Here is a 13,515-nt window from a genome sequence, read left to right as displayed (position 1 = left end):
ATGTGACCTGATGTGTCTATAGTGAGACATGTGAACTGGTGTGTCTGTTGTGTGACATGTGACCTGATGTATCTGTAGTGAGACAGGTGACCTGATGTGTCTATAATGAGACATGTGAAGTGATGTGTCTATAGTGAGACATGTGACCTGATGTATCTGTAGTGAGACATGTGACTTGATGTGTCAATAGTGAGACAAATGACCTGAATGTATCTGTAGTGTGAGACATGTGACCTGGTGTATCTGTAGTGAGACATGTGACCTGGTGTATGTAGTGAGACATGTGACCTGGTGTATATGTAGTGAGACATGTGACCTGGTGTATCTGTAGTGAGACATGTGACCTGATGTGTCTGTAGTGAGACATGTGACCTGTTGTATATGTAGTGAGACATGTGACCTGATGTGTCTGTAGTGAGACATGTGACCTGTTGTATATGTAGTGATACATGTGAACTGATGTATCAGTAGTTAGACATGTGACCTGGCGTGTCTATAGTGAGACATGTGAATGGTGTATGTGAACATGTGACCTGTGTATCTGTAGTGAGACATGTGACCTGATGTATCTGTAGTGAGACATGTGACCTGATGTATCTTGTAGTGAGACAAATGTGACCTGATGTGTCTATCTGTAGTGCAGACATGTGACCTGATGTGTCTTTAGTGAGACATGTGACCTGATGTGTCTGTAGTGAGACATGTGACTTGGTGTATCTGTAGTGAGACATGTGACCTGGCGTGTCTGTAGTGAGACATGTGACCTGGTGTATATGTAGTGAGACATGTGACCTGGTGTATATGTAGTGAGACATGTGACCTGGTGTATATGTAGTGAGACATGTGACCTGGTGTATATGTAGTGAGACATGTGACCTGGTGTATATGTAGTGAGACATGTGACCTGGTGTATATGTAGTGAGACATGTGACCTGGTGTATATGTAGTGAGACATGTGACCTGGTGTATATGTAGTGAGACATGTGACTTAGTGTATATGTAGTGTGACATGTGACCTGGTTGTTGTAGTGAGACATGTGACTGGTGTATCTGTAGTGAGACATGTGACCTGGTGTATCTGTAGTGAGACATGTGACCTGGTGTATCTGTAGTGAGACATGTGACCTGGTGTATTTGTAGTGAGACATGTGACTTGGTGTATATGTAGTGAGACATGTGACCTGGTGTATATGTAGTGAGACATGTGACCTGGTGTATATGTAGTGAGACATGTGACCTGGTGTATATGTAGTGAGACATGTGACCTGGTGTATATGTAGTGAGACATGTGACCTGGTGTATATGTAGTGAGACATGTGACCTGGTGTATTTGTATGTATGTGGTGTAGTGTGACATGTATGACATGTGACCTGGTGTATATGTAGTGTGACATGTGACCTGGTGTATATGTAGTGAGACATGTGACCTGGTGTATATGTAGTGTGACATGTGACCTGGTGTATATATGTAGTGAGACATGTGACTGGTGTATATGTAGTGAGACATGTGACCTGGTGTATATGTAGTGAGACATGTGACCGGTGTATATGTAGTGAGACATGTGACCTGGTGTATATGTAGTGAGACATGTGACCTGGTGTATATGTAGTGAGACATGTGACCTGGTGTATATGTAGTGAGACATGTGACCTGGTGTATATGTAGTGAGACACGTGACCTGGTGTGTCTAGTTAGTATCTGACTTGATGTGTCTGTAGTGAGACATGATGTGTCTGTAGTGAGACATGTTACTTTCTGCAGCTCTTGAGACACATGACCAGATAAATTATTCACACCCTCATTTTAGCCAGTTGACAAAGACTATCTAAATGAACAAACTGGTAGCACTCTATCTCAGCTTTTGTATGAACCATGACCATATGCCTCTTGGTTACCGAGAAGGTGCAAAAGTCATCCAGACTTAAGTCATTTAATCAAGCATTACACAAAGAGAAAATAAATATGTTTCTTCTCTGCTTTAGATACAGCATAGAATTTAAGTTTCTTTGGAATAAACTATTCAACGCAGAGAATAATTTCCGTTCTTTTAATTTAACTTTCATCCATAACCATCTCATGACAAGTGCATATACAATTTGAACACTTATTATATAAGTAGGAAGTTTTAAAATATTATCCACTTTGAATGGATATCAATTTAAATGCAAGGTTGAAGTTTCAACTTCAAAAGATATCTTCAAAATATTTATAACTACTACAAAGCCAACAAACATCATTATTCCCTAACAATTAATGTGCATAAAAACAAGAAAATAGACAAGAACGCTTTTTGACAATTTAAATGTAAAGCACCATTAACAAGCAAATAGCTTAAAACTGCAACTTCAACAGAAATATAATAGCTCTGATAATTTAATGTGCATTTGTGAAATACAAAAAAATGAGTAGATGCACATTTTCATTAGTAGAAACACAGGGACAAACCAACCAATGGCCAATAGATATACAGTATATACATATTATAACATTGATAATATATATATAATGACCATTGGGTGGAAATTAGTGCCAAGTCCCTGTGAGTAGAACATTCAATTATACTTCCTGTGTCATCTAAAAAAGCACATTGGTTTATACAAATAACAATACAATCTTGTTTGGTGAAACTACCAATCCCTAGAAAAAATACCGTATTCGACCCAATAAGCGCCCATGTCTCTATAAGCGCCCTCCCCCTTTTAGAGGCCCCGATTTCAATTGTCCACGCATAAACAAAGACCAAAACTATACAAAACTGTATAGATTATTTGCAATAATTTCGTCTTATTAGCACCTTTTCATTTTTCAATTTTTCGAACACCCTGGGCGCTTATTGGGTCGAATACGGTATATGTATTTAAAGAGTATCAAATAAAACTATACGCTTGTTAGCAACAACATGATTTTCAAAGCACTTGCATGCTCTTTAATAATTGTAAAATTGCACAAATAGCACTTTACACAGTTCATCCCTTAAGAAAAGTCATAGGCGATATCTTGGTTTCCATGATCAACAGCAAAGTGAAATGCTGCGTACATTAAATATCATTTATCTTAAAACTCATTGTACAGCCAGGAAACAAACTTTTTCCTCCAAGAAAATAAATTTACTGGTAAACAAATTTCTTCTATGACAAAGACCTTGGACATAATGATAAAATATCAGATATGTCATGGTTCAATCCCGAAATATTAATCGAAAAAGGTTAAAGGATTGAGCAGGAATCTAATAGTATCTTAATGTCCTATCAACAGCTAAGGTCATTTAAGGATGACCTATCTCTGTGATGTACTGATGTTGTGAGAGTGAGTGGTTTAAAAGACTTTGTATGTTTGTGTTGTCTCCATGTAATTGTAGATCTCTCGCCTATTTTATAGAGCTATCTCTGTAAAGCATACTGTAAAGGATACCGAGCAGCACACCCTGGTATAACAGAGGACAACATGCTGTTATGAACAACTTAATCAACGACTTGCATAGATTGCTGGAAAATATTGTAAAAGGCACAGTGTGACTAGCAGAAATTATTTAGTATCACACATCTTATACAAAATGTACAGTACAGCTCTCACATATATATTAATGTATATTGCCTTCCACAAGAATGTTATAATTATTGATACAGAACATTAATTTAAGTCAGGTGGTATGTTTTCAGGTTATTTATATACCAGTTATATCATTGATTGAGGATATTGATAAGATTCCAATAATTGTGGAATTGATGGTTAAAACTGGTTTTGATTAATGTCTTATCAACAGCAAGGGTCATTTAAGGACATGTATAATGTTCAGGAGGTGGAGGAAAGTTGGAGTACCCAGAGAAAAATCACCGACCTGCAGTCAGTACCTGGCAGCTGCCCCTGATGTGTTAAAAAACTGGCGACCCAGGTATAGTAATACATTGGGATATCTTCATCAAATTTGGTATAATTAATAGGTTCCTATAATCTTAGTTTTGGCATCATATGTGTTGGTGTAAAATTAAATAAAATGTAATCTAAAAAGCTATTGATTTATCATACACTTGTATATCATTTCCTTTACTGGAAGTTATAAGGTATTTGAAACTTCTTTTCTCACAAATATTTAAATGTGTCAAATAATGTTGTAACAAAAGCTAGCATTAATCTAGTATATGTATAATACATTCAAAATGAAATGGATATTTATGAGTTACCAAAATGCGGAGTGCTAAATACCTATAATAGGAACAAACAATGCACAGACAAAAAGTCATCACCAATATACTTGTACACATAAAGCTAGCACATAACAAAACAATATCTTTTTTTTTTATATATATATATAATCAACATCAACGATCATCTGGGTAGTTTGACTATCAATAAAATATACAAGAAATGCTATGGTGACCCAGACCAAATTTTGTGTGGCGGACAATAAAATCTGTGTAACTTCTGTCAAACTCAGATTTGTATCCGTTACTGGACAGAGCTCAACTCTGTCTATTGCGTTGGTGTGGTCCCAGATTTGAGATCAAATATCATGGTGTTCCCCAGAGATCACGGCAGATCTCGGTCAATGCGGACGAGTCTCTCGATGACAGAATCCAGTGCTTTATGGGTGGGAGTATCGTTGAACACCTCCAGGAAGTTCTTGCCCTCCTCCAGACAGTGTGTGAGTTTAGGGTCCAGAGGAATACAGCCTGTAAAACAAAGGAATACAGCCTGTAAAATAATGGGTCCAGATGAATACTGTTTGTAAAACAAATGAATACAGCCTGTAAAACAAATGAATACAGCCTGTAAAACAAAGGAATACAGTCTGTAAAATAATGGGTCTAGAGGAATACAGCCTGTAAAACAAAGCAATACAGCCTGTAAAATAATGGGTCTAGAGGAATACAGCCTGTAAAACAAATGAATACAGCCTATAAAATAATGGGTCCAGATGAATACAGTTTGTAAAACAAATGAATACAGCCTGTAAAACAAATGAATACAGCCTGTAAAACAAAGGAATACAGCCTGTAAAACAAAGAAATACAGCCTGTAAAATAATGGGTCTAGATGAATACAGCCTGTAAAACAAAGGAATACAGCCTGTAAAACAAAAGGTCTAGATGAATACAGCCTGTAAAACAAAGGAATACAGCCTGTAAAACAAAAGAATACAGCCTGTAAAATAACGGGTCTAGAAGAATACAGCCTGTAAAATGATATTAATGTTAAGTAATGCTTGTTTTCTTCTTGTAATATATAGAATCTCAAATGACATGAACTTTTATTTTAAATCCTTTTTCACTTTTGTCTTTGCTTAGCTCTTAAGATTATATTGATAAATACAAAAGGATTTCACAACACAGACTTTTATAAAAGTTATAATGCATGTGACAATCTATCCACATTGTCTTAGCTAACATTTAAAAGCGGTTACCTACCTAGAAAAGGAACATGGAACTGCTTTGCCAATGCCTCCCCTCCACCCTTTGAGAAAATGTTGGTACATTCCTGAGGAAATAGAAGAAATATTGATAGAATACAATTTTTTTTATAACTCTTTTAAAGTTTAATATGAACCATATTAAAATATGCACATTTTAACCAAATCTGATAAATGTCTGATAATGCTAATATTGATTAAAATCATACCCCAATCCCTGCATTGTTCTATAAACTACCCTCTGTCATATCAAGACCTGATGTAACAGAGAGCAGGTACCGGTAGATTATGGAACAGTGTTGTGATAAAGATATATTAGTAATCAGATTGCTTAATGCTCAACAAAATATCCTATATAACATTACTTTGATACCTTTGTCTTGACATCATTGTGTTACCTGTTCGCTAAATGCAGCACATTTAGGCTATTTACATTTAACAGTTATGGTTGCACAGAATCATAAAATCTAGGATAAATTAATTTTGCTTTGGTGAGACTATGACACCAGTATGATACTTACTGTACAATGTGGACAGACAAAGCCACTCATGTTTTCTATGAGACCAATAACAGGAATGTGGGTCTTCTTACAGAAGGTTAATTCTCTCCTTACATCTCCAACAGCTACAGCCTGTAAATACATGATGCAGGGCAGCCATTAGAATGTTAATGTTTAACACAACTGGACAAGTAAGATTTACCTATTGTTTAAGTTGAAAGACATTACACTGTAACTGAAAGACTTATAGCCCTGAGATTGGCTGAAATACCTCCCGAGATTGATACAACCTTAGTCTGAGTGGTTACCTGTGGTGTAGTGACCAGAACGGCTCCATCAGGGTTGTAAGATTTGAGACTTTCCACCACACTGATATGTTCATCTGAGGTACCAGGGGGGGTGTCAATCACCAGGTACTCAAGGTCACGCCACACCACATCACTAAGGAACTGCTTTATCATAGCTGAAGTACAAATACAGCATTTACTTACAGGGATTTGTAATGTAGTTGACTTTTTAAATACGTACAATGTATGCTCTTCTCTTTTGAAGCATTTTCATAGTTGGCCCTGTGAGTGTGACCTTCACAGTAATTTTAAGGTAATCCATATTGACAAACCATTAAGTTTAATTACATATCTCAAAATAACATGACCCTGGTCCATTTGTGTTAAAAGTTTTTATTTTGTATTTATTTAATTTTCCAAAAGTTTTTTGTTTTTGTTAAAAATTGACCCATGTGTCCTTGGAATATTTTATTTGTCCAAAAGCATGACCTTTGACCTTGTGTGCCACAATGTATGTTTAGATCAGGATAAAATACATTTGACCTCTTTGACCTTGAAAGTAATACATTTGACCTCTTTGACCTTGAATGTAAGATAACTATGAAAATGAAATGAATTTCACAAATGGTCTATTCTATTCATAAATCACAACTGAAATAATTTTAAAATCTTTATAAGAATACATCAGACTTCCACATGTAAATGTGAAGAAAATATTACCTGTTTTCTTTGGACCCCTCCATACAATAGCGTCATTGGCATCCTCGAGGAGAAATGCTATGGACATCACAGACAGGTGCTGGTCTTTGTCCACAAACACTGGTAACCATCTAATAAATCAAATTGGTAATGGAATTAAATGGCACAACAACACAAGTAATATTTGCCCAGACCTTTATGAAATATTTGGTTACAGAGTACTGTTCCTATGGATAAAAAGAACCTTTCTGTACCTTGAGGATGTGACAACAAAATCACAACCCAATTTCTAGGAGGAATTCATGAATGTCCAACCCTAAGAGCTTGCTGATGTCATTCATGAATTCCATCAAGGGTTATATTTATGTTTCTCCAGCATACAAAAGAAAATGATGAGAAAGATCATGTGAGGCATTCTCACCGCCACTGTAACATAAACATGGGTCCTTTGACTACACATCAATATTGACAAAGCATGCCCCGATTCTGCAGCATGAAATCTTTACGGAATGCAATTATTTTGCCAAAACTTTGTCTGAATCGATCAAAAGGTTAGCATGCATAATCTGTCATACCTATGGAGTTACTATAGAATGAATAAACCATAAAACATACCCGGTCTACTGTACCTTTCTAAAGATGACAACAATATCTGTCAGAAAGTCTTTACAGCCACAATATTGTGGCTAAGGTTGTCGGAGAAATCTATCATGGCTTTAACATACTGTGAAATCATTTGCTATTCCCTGAAATAGACTTATGTAGTGAGGTACTAATCATCCTACGATGTATTAACGCATAAACTTACATGACATTAGTATACACTCATTAAAAAGATCTATTTTTGTTGGGATGTAAATTCGTTGATTTTGGTCAAACAATTACGAAATCCACGAAAATTAAACCCCCACGAAAATTAATGATTTCACAGTAGATGCCTTACCCTAACTCAGTAAGATAGAAAGTATTGCAAAGATCAGTTATAATGCGAGAGAATTTACAAACCCTTCTGGACACTGGTGAATGTCTTGGTTCTGTAGGTTAAACATGCGTGGAATACTAGGACCACATAAGTCGAGATCCAGTAATCCAACCTAAAAAACAAATTCAGATCATACAGCAATTATTCTACACATAAAATACTTCTAAGACCTTTACTGCAATTGAAAGAATAAAGTTTTACTTTGTTAAGAGTAAACAAATCTTGGAACAAACCTGACTTGTAAAATGAAATTAGGCAATACATTGTACATGACATTGTATATAATTAGACTATAAAGCTGCAAATTAATCATGATACATGTGTACATGTTAGAAATACATTGCACACTGATATTGAAGACAACTAATTAGCCCAATTGGTCTATAAAGATCATCTAAGGAACAAACAAATATGGACTTTATTTTGAGACCCAAAGAAAGTGGGCAATGTTAAGCAGGTGATAGTGATACAGTCGTACAAATTATTATTGTAGTTGCTAAGGCAGGTTTTACAAGTTTTACGACCCACGCAACATAGAACAAGTCATCTTTATAAGCCAGGTGGTTTTTATACACAGTTCATACTATTAATTTATTTGATTTAGCCAGTTGGGACCCCAGGGTCTTATGAAACAGATGCTGACTTTATACACATGTTAGGTTCAGTGACTTTTCAGGGTATTTTGGGAAAAAAGTTTTTGACACAAATTGGGAATTTTCAATCGTGGAAAGAGCAGTTTAAGGGAAAAGTTACCCAGTACTGAACATGGCTGTTATAGGTAATTAAATATTTCATAACAGTTTTATTTTACGTTACATGCTGTTTTTAGAAGGACCTGTATTGCATCAACAAAATCTTTTATCAGGACAGCTCTTTTTCATTGTAATTGGGAAAAACATAGGGGTTTGGCATTGGGAATGGGGTCGTTTACCGACCCCAGTTATATAAGGAGAAAAATCACTGTAGGTTTAACTGTAAACAGTACAAAATGTAAACTGGATATAAAAAAATACCTTTTTCCCAGCATGTTTTAGACCAAGTGCTATCTGTGTAGCAACAGTGCTTTTGCCAACGCCTCCTTTTCCACTTAGAACTAGGATAACATGTTCAATGTGAGACAAATGGTCTGTTCCTGCATAAAATAAAAATATTCTGCTTTAAGAAAATTAAAACCACTATAACCTTCTACAATTTAACAAATGATTAGACATGTTCTGCAAATTACATATACATTCAACATGAATCTAAACATTGTCACTCACATTTCAGATTGGTCATTCTCCACTGACTAGTACTATTACAATTAAACTTGTGAATAGAAGAACAATACTGGGTCGTTTATACAATTACAATTAAACTTGTGAATAGAAGAACAATACTGGGTCGTTTATATGGGGCGAGTTTATTGTTTGCACTCTTTCCAGTAGCCTGAGATACTCTGTACATCAATCTGTCAAAAAGTCTAAGTCTGGTGTCAGGGCCATAGTATCTTTGGGTGTCTTTTCGTTAATGGAAGCTTCATGCTGGTAAGACCACTCTATATCATGTCTTCCTCCTATTCTAAGCTCATGCATGCTTCCAGACATTCCATTTACTGTAAACCAACTTTTATTCGCAGCTACTTAATTTTGCAAATTCCGTTTCAAAACAAGTTCGTGGAGATTAACTTTCGCGGATCAGACTATCATTCTACTTTCATTACTTTTTCTGACTTAATAAAGCATTTATACGGTATAACAGATCTGTTTGGTTTTTTTTGTGTGAAACATACTAGCCGTGTACCTGCGTTTGTATAAGGTACATGTATCTCATTCGTAATAGGCCTAAGTGTTAATCCTTATATAAACACGTACAGTACAACAGAATAGAACTCACAATCACACACAAATAATAAATGAACAATGGCATCTGGCAGTATTGGCGACGATCGGTATGCCTTGATTTGTCTTTGGGTAAACAGGTCGGTATTAGTGTAGTTAAAACAAAACAGCATCTACTACATGTAGCTAAAAAGGATACCATACCACAAAATTCTGAGACTTGAGATAGAAAAAATCCGGAACTGAAGAGACCCCTATTGTCCCCTCACCGATACGAAACAAATGTGCCGATAATGATTTCCGCCTGGCGTGTCATGGCGGCTGACACAACCAATGTCTCATGTGGATGGTAGCGTTCTGGGATTAGTTCAGTTTTGCTGAACTATGAATTGTTTATTTAGTTTGAACATAGATAGTTTACTTCTGATCAAAAAGATGATCATCTTAACAAGTCATTTTTGAACTATTCAGCCATACAAATATCTCAATAATAATTCGCGAAGATTAACTTTCGCGATTTTTAGTTGATCGCGAAATTTGCGAAAGTAAATCGCACGCGAATAAAAGTTGGTTTACAGTATAAGAGTGTAGAGCGAAGCTCTGCTAAAGCCCCTTTCACAAATTCAAGGATGAGGCACCAGATCAACACGGACCATCAATCCGGGACAATCCTTGACAATTTGCCTTCACCGTGTTAGGACATGTATGCATCCGGCGATATCCAGGGCCATCCAGCATGTTAACATTGGTTAGGGAGAAAAATTGAACGTTAAAATTTTTTCGCCGGACCTACACGGATAGATTTTGTCGTTACTGATTCGTGTACGATCCCTGTATCCCTGTGTAACATCAGAGATGTCCGTGTAGGTACCGAAGTACCCTCGTTGGTTCCGAAGAATCCTTGTGAAGTCCGGGACCATCTGTGTACAAATTTTTCCTTCTGAAGAACATTGGTATCTACGGATTGCACATGGAGTGTTCCCGGAAGCTACACAGACTAAACATGTTCGAGTGTCGTGATATTCCATGAATATCCGTATCAACACTGGGTTCCTCCATCAAATAATCCTGTAGAGACTGGCACAAACCATAGTGCTCCGGACTGTTAATGAATCATCCTCTGGTACATTCCAGTGGATGGTCGTGATTAAGTGTTGACACACTGGTGTTGTTCGTGTCGGCATCGTATTACGACTGCTTTAACACCGGCATTATGACGTAATAGAGCCCTGGGACGCCAGATGAAAATTTCCAATCCGTGGTGATCCGGTGCCTCATCCTTGAATGTGTGAAAGGGGCTTAACCATAACACATGTGTGAGCATATAGATTCCAATACAATTCAATACCCAATGGCCATGGACTTTGAAATCGTGTCCCACGGGAAAATCCGTTTTAGGGTCTGAAGACTATACTTCAGAGGCTACATTTGCTTACATGGCTGTTTTAAAGCCTGTAAACAGTTAATACACTACGGCACACTTTTTTTTCCACACCATTACCAGACAAACTGTAAATAGTCTAAATCTCTGCCATTACTTATTTCTGCCAATACAATAGGGCAAAAATTAGTTATGGCAGAGATTTAGAATATTTACAGCTTGTCTGGTAATGGTGTGAAAAAAAGAAGTGTGCCATAGTGTATAAATGTATGAAGAAAAAAAATCCCGTGGTTCTGATGACCTAAACCGCGTTGTAAGTCGTATATTTGTTATGCTCCAGATATGTCATAGCAGCACGTTTTAGTGTTTTCGCTCAGTTTAGATCTAATGCATGCGAGTGGGATGGGTCTGTAGTTTGTTGCGTTGCATTTGTAATATCCTTTTCAGAAACGTCGGGGTACTAAAGATTTATTTGATGCCTCATAAATACATTTACCTTATCAAAGGACAGTTATCAAAACATGACACGTAAAAATTTTAAATGACAGTTGTTGTTTTGAATAATGTGACATTATTAAACTTTTGGATTGGAAGTTTACCTGCCATGGGCGCAGACATCTTGAACTGAGTCTTTGAAGCGCTTGAAATCGATTTATCGTGCCTTTCGAGAATTTACGAGATTTTATTATTAGCGGCAGCTGCAGACGTTAAAATTTGCAATGATGGATATCCTCGGAATTGATGTTTCCCTGACCAATGTCATAACTATTGTGTTGACAGCTTCAGTGCTTATATTTTCAACTGTTTATTCGCTAAGAAATATCATTCGCATATGGAGGAAAGGCCAGATCAAGCCATTGAAAACAGACGCTGTGCAAGACAAGGAAAACAACGCAGATTCTGCATCAGCAGTCGAACCCAATGCGAGAAACGAAAATCCAACGAAAACAATAGGTGCTCTATCAGAATTAATTTCAGATTTTTAAACCAACAATTGCAAGTAATTTTAGAAATTTGAATGAACAGAACACATAAAAACTGTAACAAAACACATAAAAACTGATATCTACAAATAACATAATTTGTGAATTGTAGACTGGGTTTCTAGACGTTTCTATGGTAACTGATAATTTTTATATCTTCCATAAATGAAGGTGATCCTCAGTCATTTTAGTGCTAAATAATTGCAGATTTAAACAAACATTAGATATATACTGATATGCTGGTTTGTCAATTTAATTCAGAGGTTAATGCACAAGTGCTTGAAGTTCTTACTAAAATATTATAGTATTATAATAAAGTAGTTAATCTAGTAGAATCTAGATACACATATATGATTATTTATGTTTTTATTATTTTATAATATGAATAGACTCTTATGAAACGTTACATAATTTAGATGAAAAAAAATCAAGCACCTGCGTTTAATGTAAAACAGATACCCACTCAGCACTGACATGCAAACACTAGGCCTTGCTGCATTCAATTAAATTTTCATAAAAGAAAATGTTCATTTCTATGACTATTTGGCATGCATGGTAGTGTAAGTATGACATGTACATACATACTTTGTATTTTGTTGTAATAGGTGGAGTCAACCTGGATGAAATAGATCCAGTGGAGTATTGTGAACACATTCAGAGTGAAGTAAAGAAAGCCAAACAACGAGTAACAAATAAGAAGATTGTAGAAGAACTTACACCTGACCAGGTTCAAGAGGAGCGTGAAATTCAGCAGCAGCAGCTTCAAAACATATTCAAATTGATGCAGGCTCAGAGTGAGAAGTTTGGTGTGAATAGCCTTGATGAAGTTCAACAACAAATGAAATTATACGCATGAAAAATTAACTAGAAACTGACTATTTCATCAGAAATTTATGATTCCACTTGTTTGTTTACCTGATTCAATTTGTTATTGTATTTTTATGTTTTAAATGACATGCCGTCCTGATTATTAGTTATTGTAAAAAACTAACGTCTTGTAAATATATACAATATTTTTCATTGTGGTTTTGTTTAATTATAGGAGACAAGAAATCCCGCTTTTTGAAAATCATTACTTTTCTCAACACATGATATTATGATACCATTTATGGCCTAAATAAGGATGCAGGCTATTGAAAGTGAGGGATGCTCTTATTGAATTAAGTTAACTTTAACCAATAGGTATTTAGCACCCCTGTATGTCAAAGACCAACTCTAGACCTATATATTTTAGTGTGCTGGTAAGCGTGCTAAATAACTATGGTTCAACCTTTATAGTTATAGCAGGGCTAAGACAACATTTGATTGGTACATGTAGTTAATATGGTACATGTATCAAATTCAAAATGGTTTACAGTTTATTATTTTGCAAAATTGTTTGATGTGGCTTCATGGAGACATTCACCCAAACATTTTTACATAGATTACTTCTTGAGAATGTCATTTTCTCAACCT

At 36.0% G+C, this 13,515-nt stretch overlaps 2 protein-coding genes across 2 annotated transcripts; one reads left to right on the top strand and one right to left on the bottom strand.

Annotated features, from left to right (window-relative positions):
- Positions 1–2,033: 2,033 nt before the first annotated feature.
- Positions 2,034–11,761, bottom strand: LOC138323820 (cytosolic Fe-S cluster assembly factor NUBP2 homolog). Its single transcript, XM_069268671.1, has 8 exons — positions 11,677–11,761; positions 8,890–9,008; positions 7,900–7,988; positions 6,916–7,025; positions 6,217–6,371; positions 5,930–6,040; positions 5,407–5,476; positions 2,034–4,671 (listed from the first exon to the last, which is right to left on the bottom strand). Exons 1-8 carry the CDS (start codon positions 11,693–11,695, stop codon positions 4,529–4,531), a joined length of 816 nt encoding a protein of 271 aa, XP_069124772.1. The 5' UTR covers positions 11,696–11,761; the 3' UTR covers positions 2,034–4,528.
- A 35-nt stretch (positions 11,762–11,796) lies between these two features.
- On the top strand, positions 11,797–13,491 carry LOC138323821 (uncharacterized). Its single transcript, XM_069268672.1, has 2 exons — positions 11,797–12,031; positions 12,666–13,491. The coding sequence occupies exons 1-2, from the start codon at positions 11,797–11,799 to the stop codon at positions 12,914–12,916; spliced, it is 486 nt and encodes a 161-aa protein (XP_069124773.1). The 3' UTR covers positions 12,917–13,491.
- Positions 13,492–13,515: the final 24 nt, after the last annotated feature.

Source organism: Argopecten irradians, chromosome 5 (assembly GCF_041381155.1).
Source record: "Argopecten irradians isolate NY chromosome 5, Ai_NY, whole genome shotgun sequence".
Classification (NCBI taxonomy): domain Eukaryota; kingdom Metazoa; phylum Mollusca; class Bivalvia; order Pectinida; family Pectinidae; genus Argopecten; species Argopecten irradians.
The sequence above is the reverse complement of the archived record's forward strand: the minus strand, read 5'-3'. Positions and strand labels throughout refer to the sequence as shown.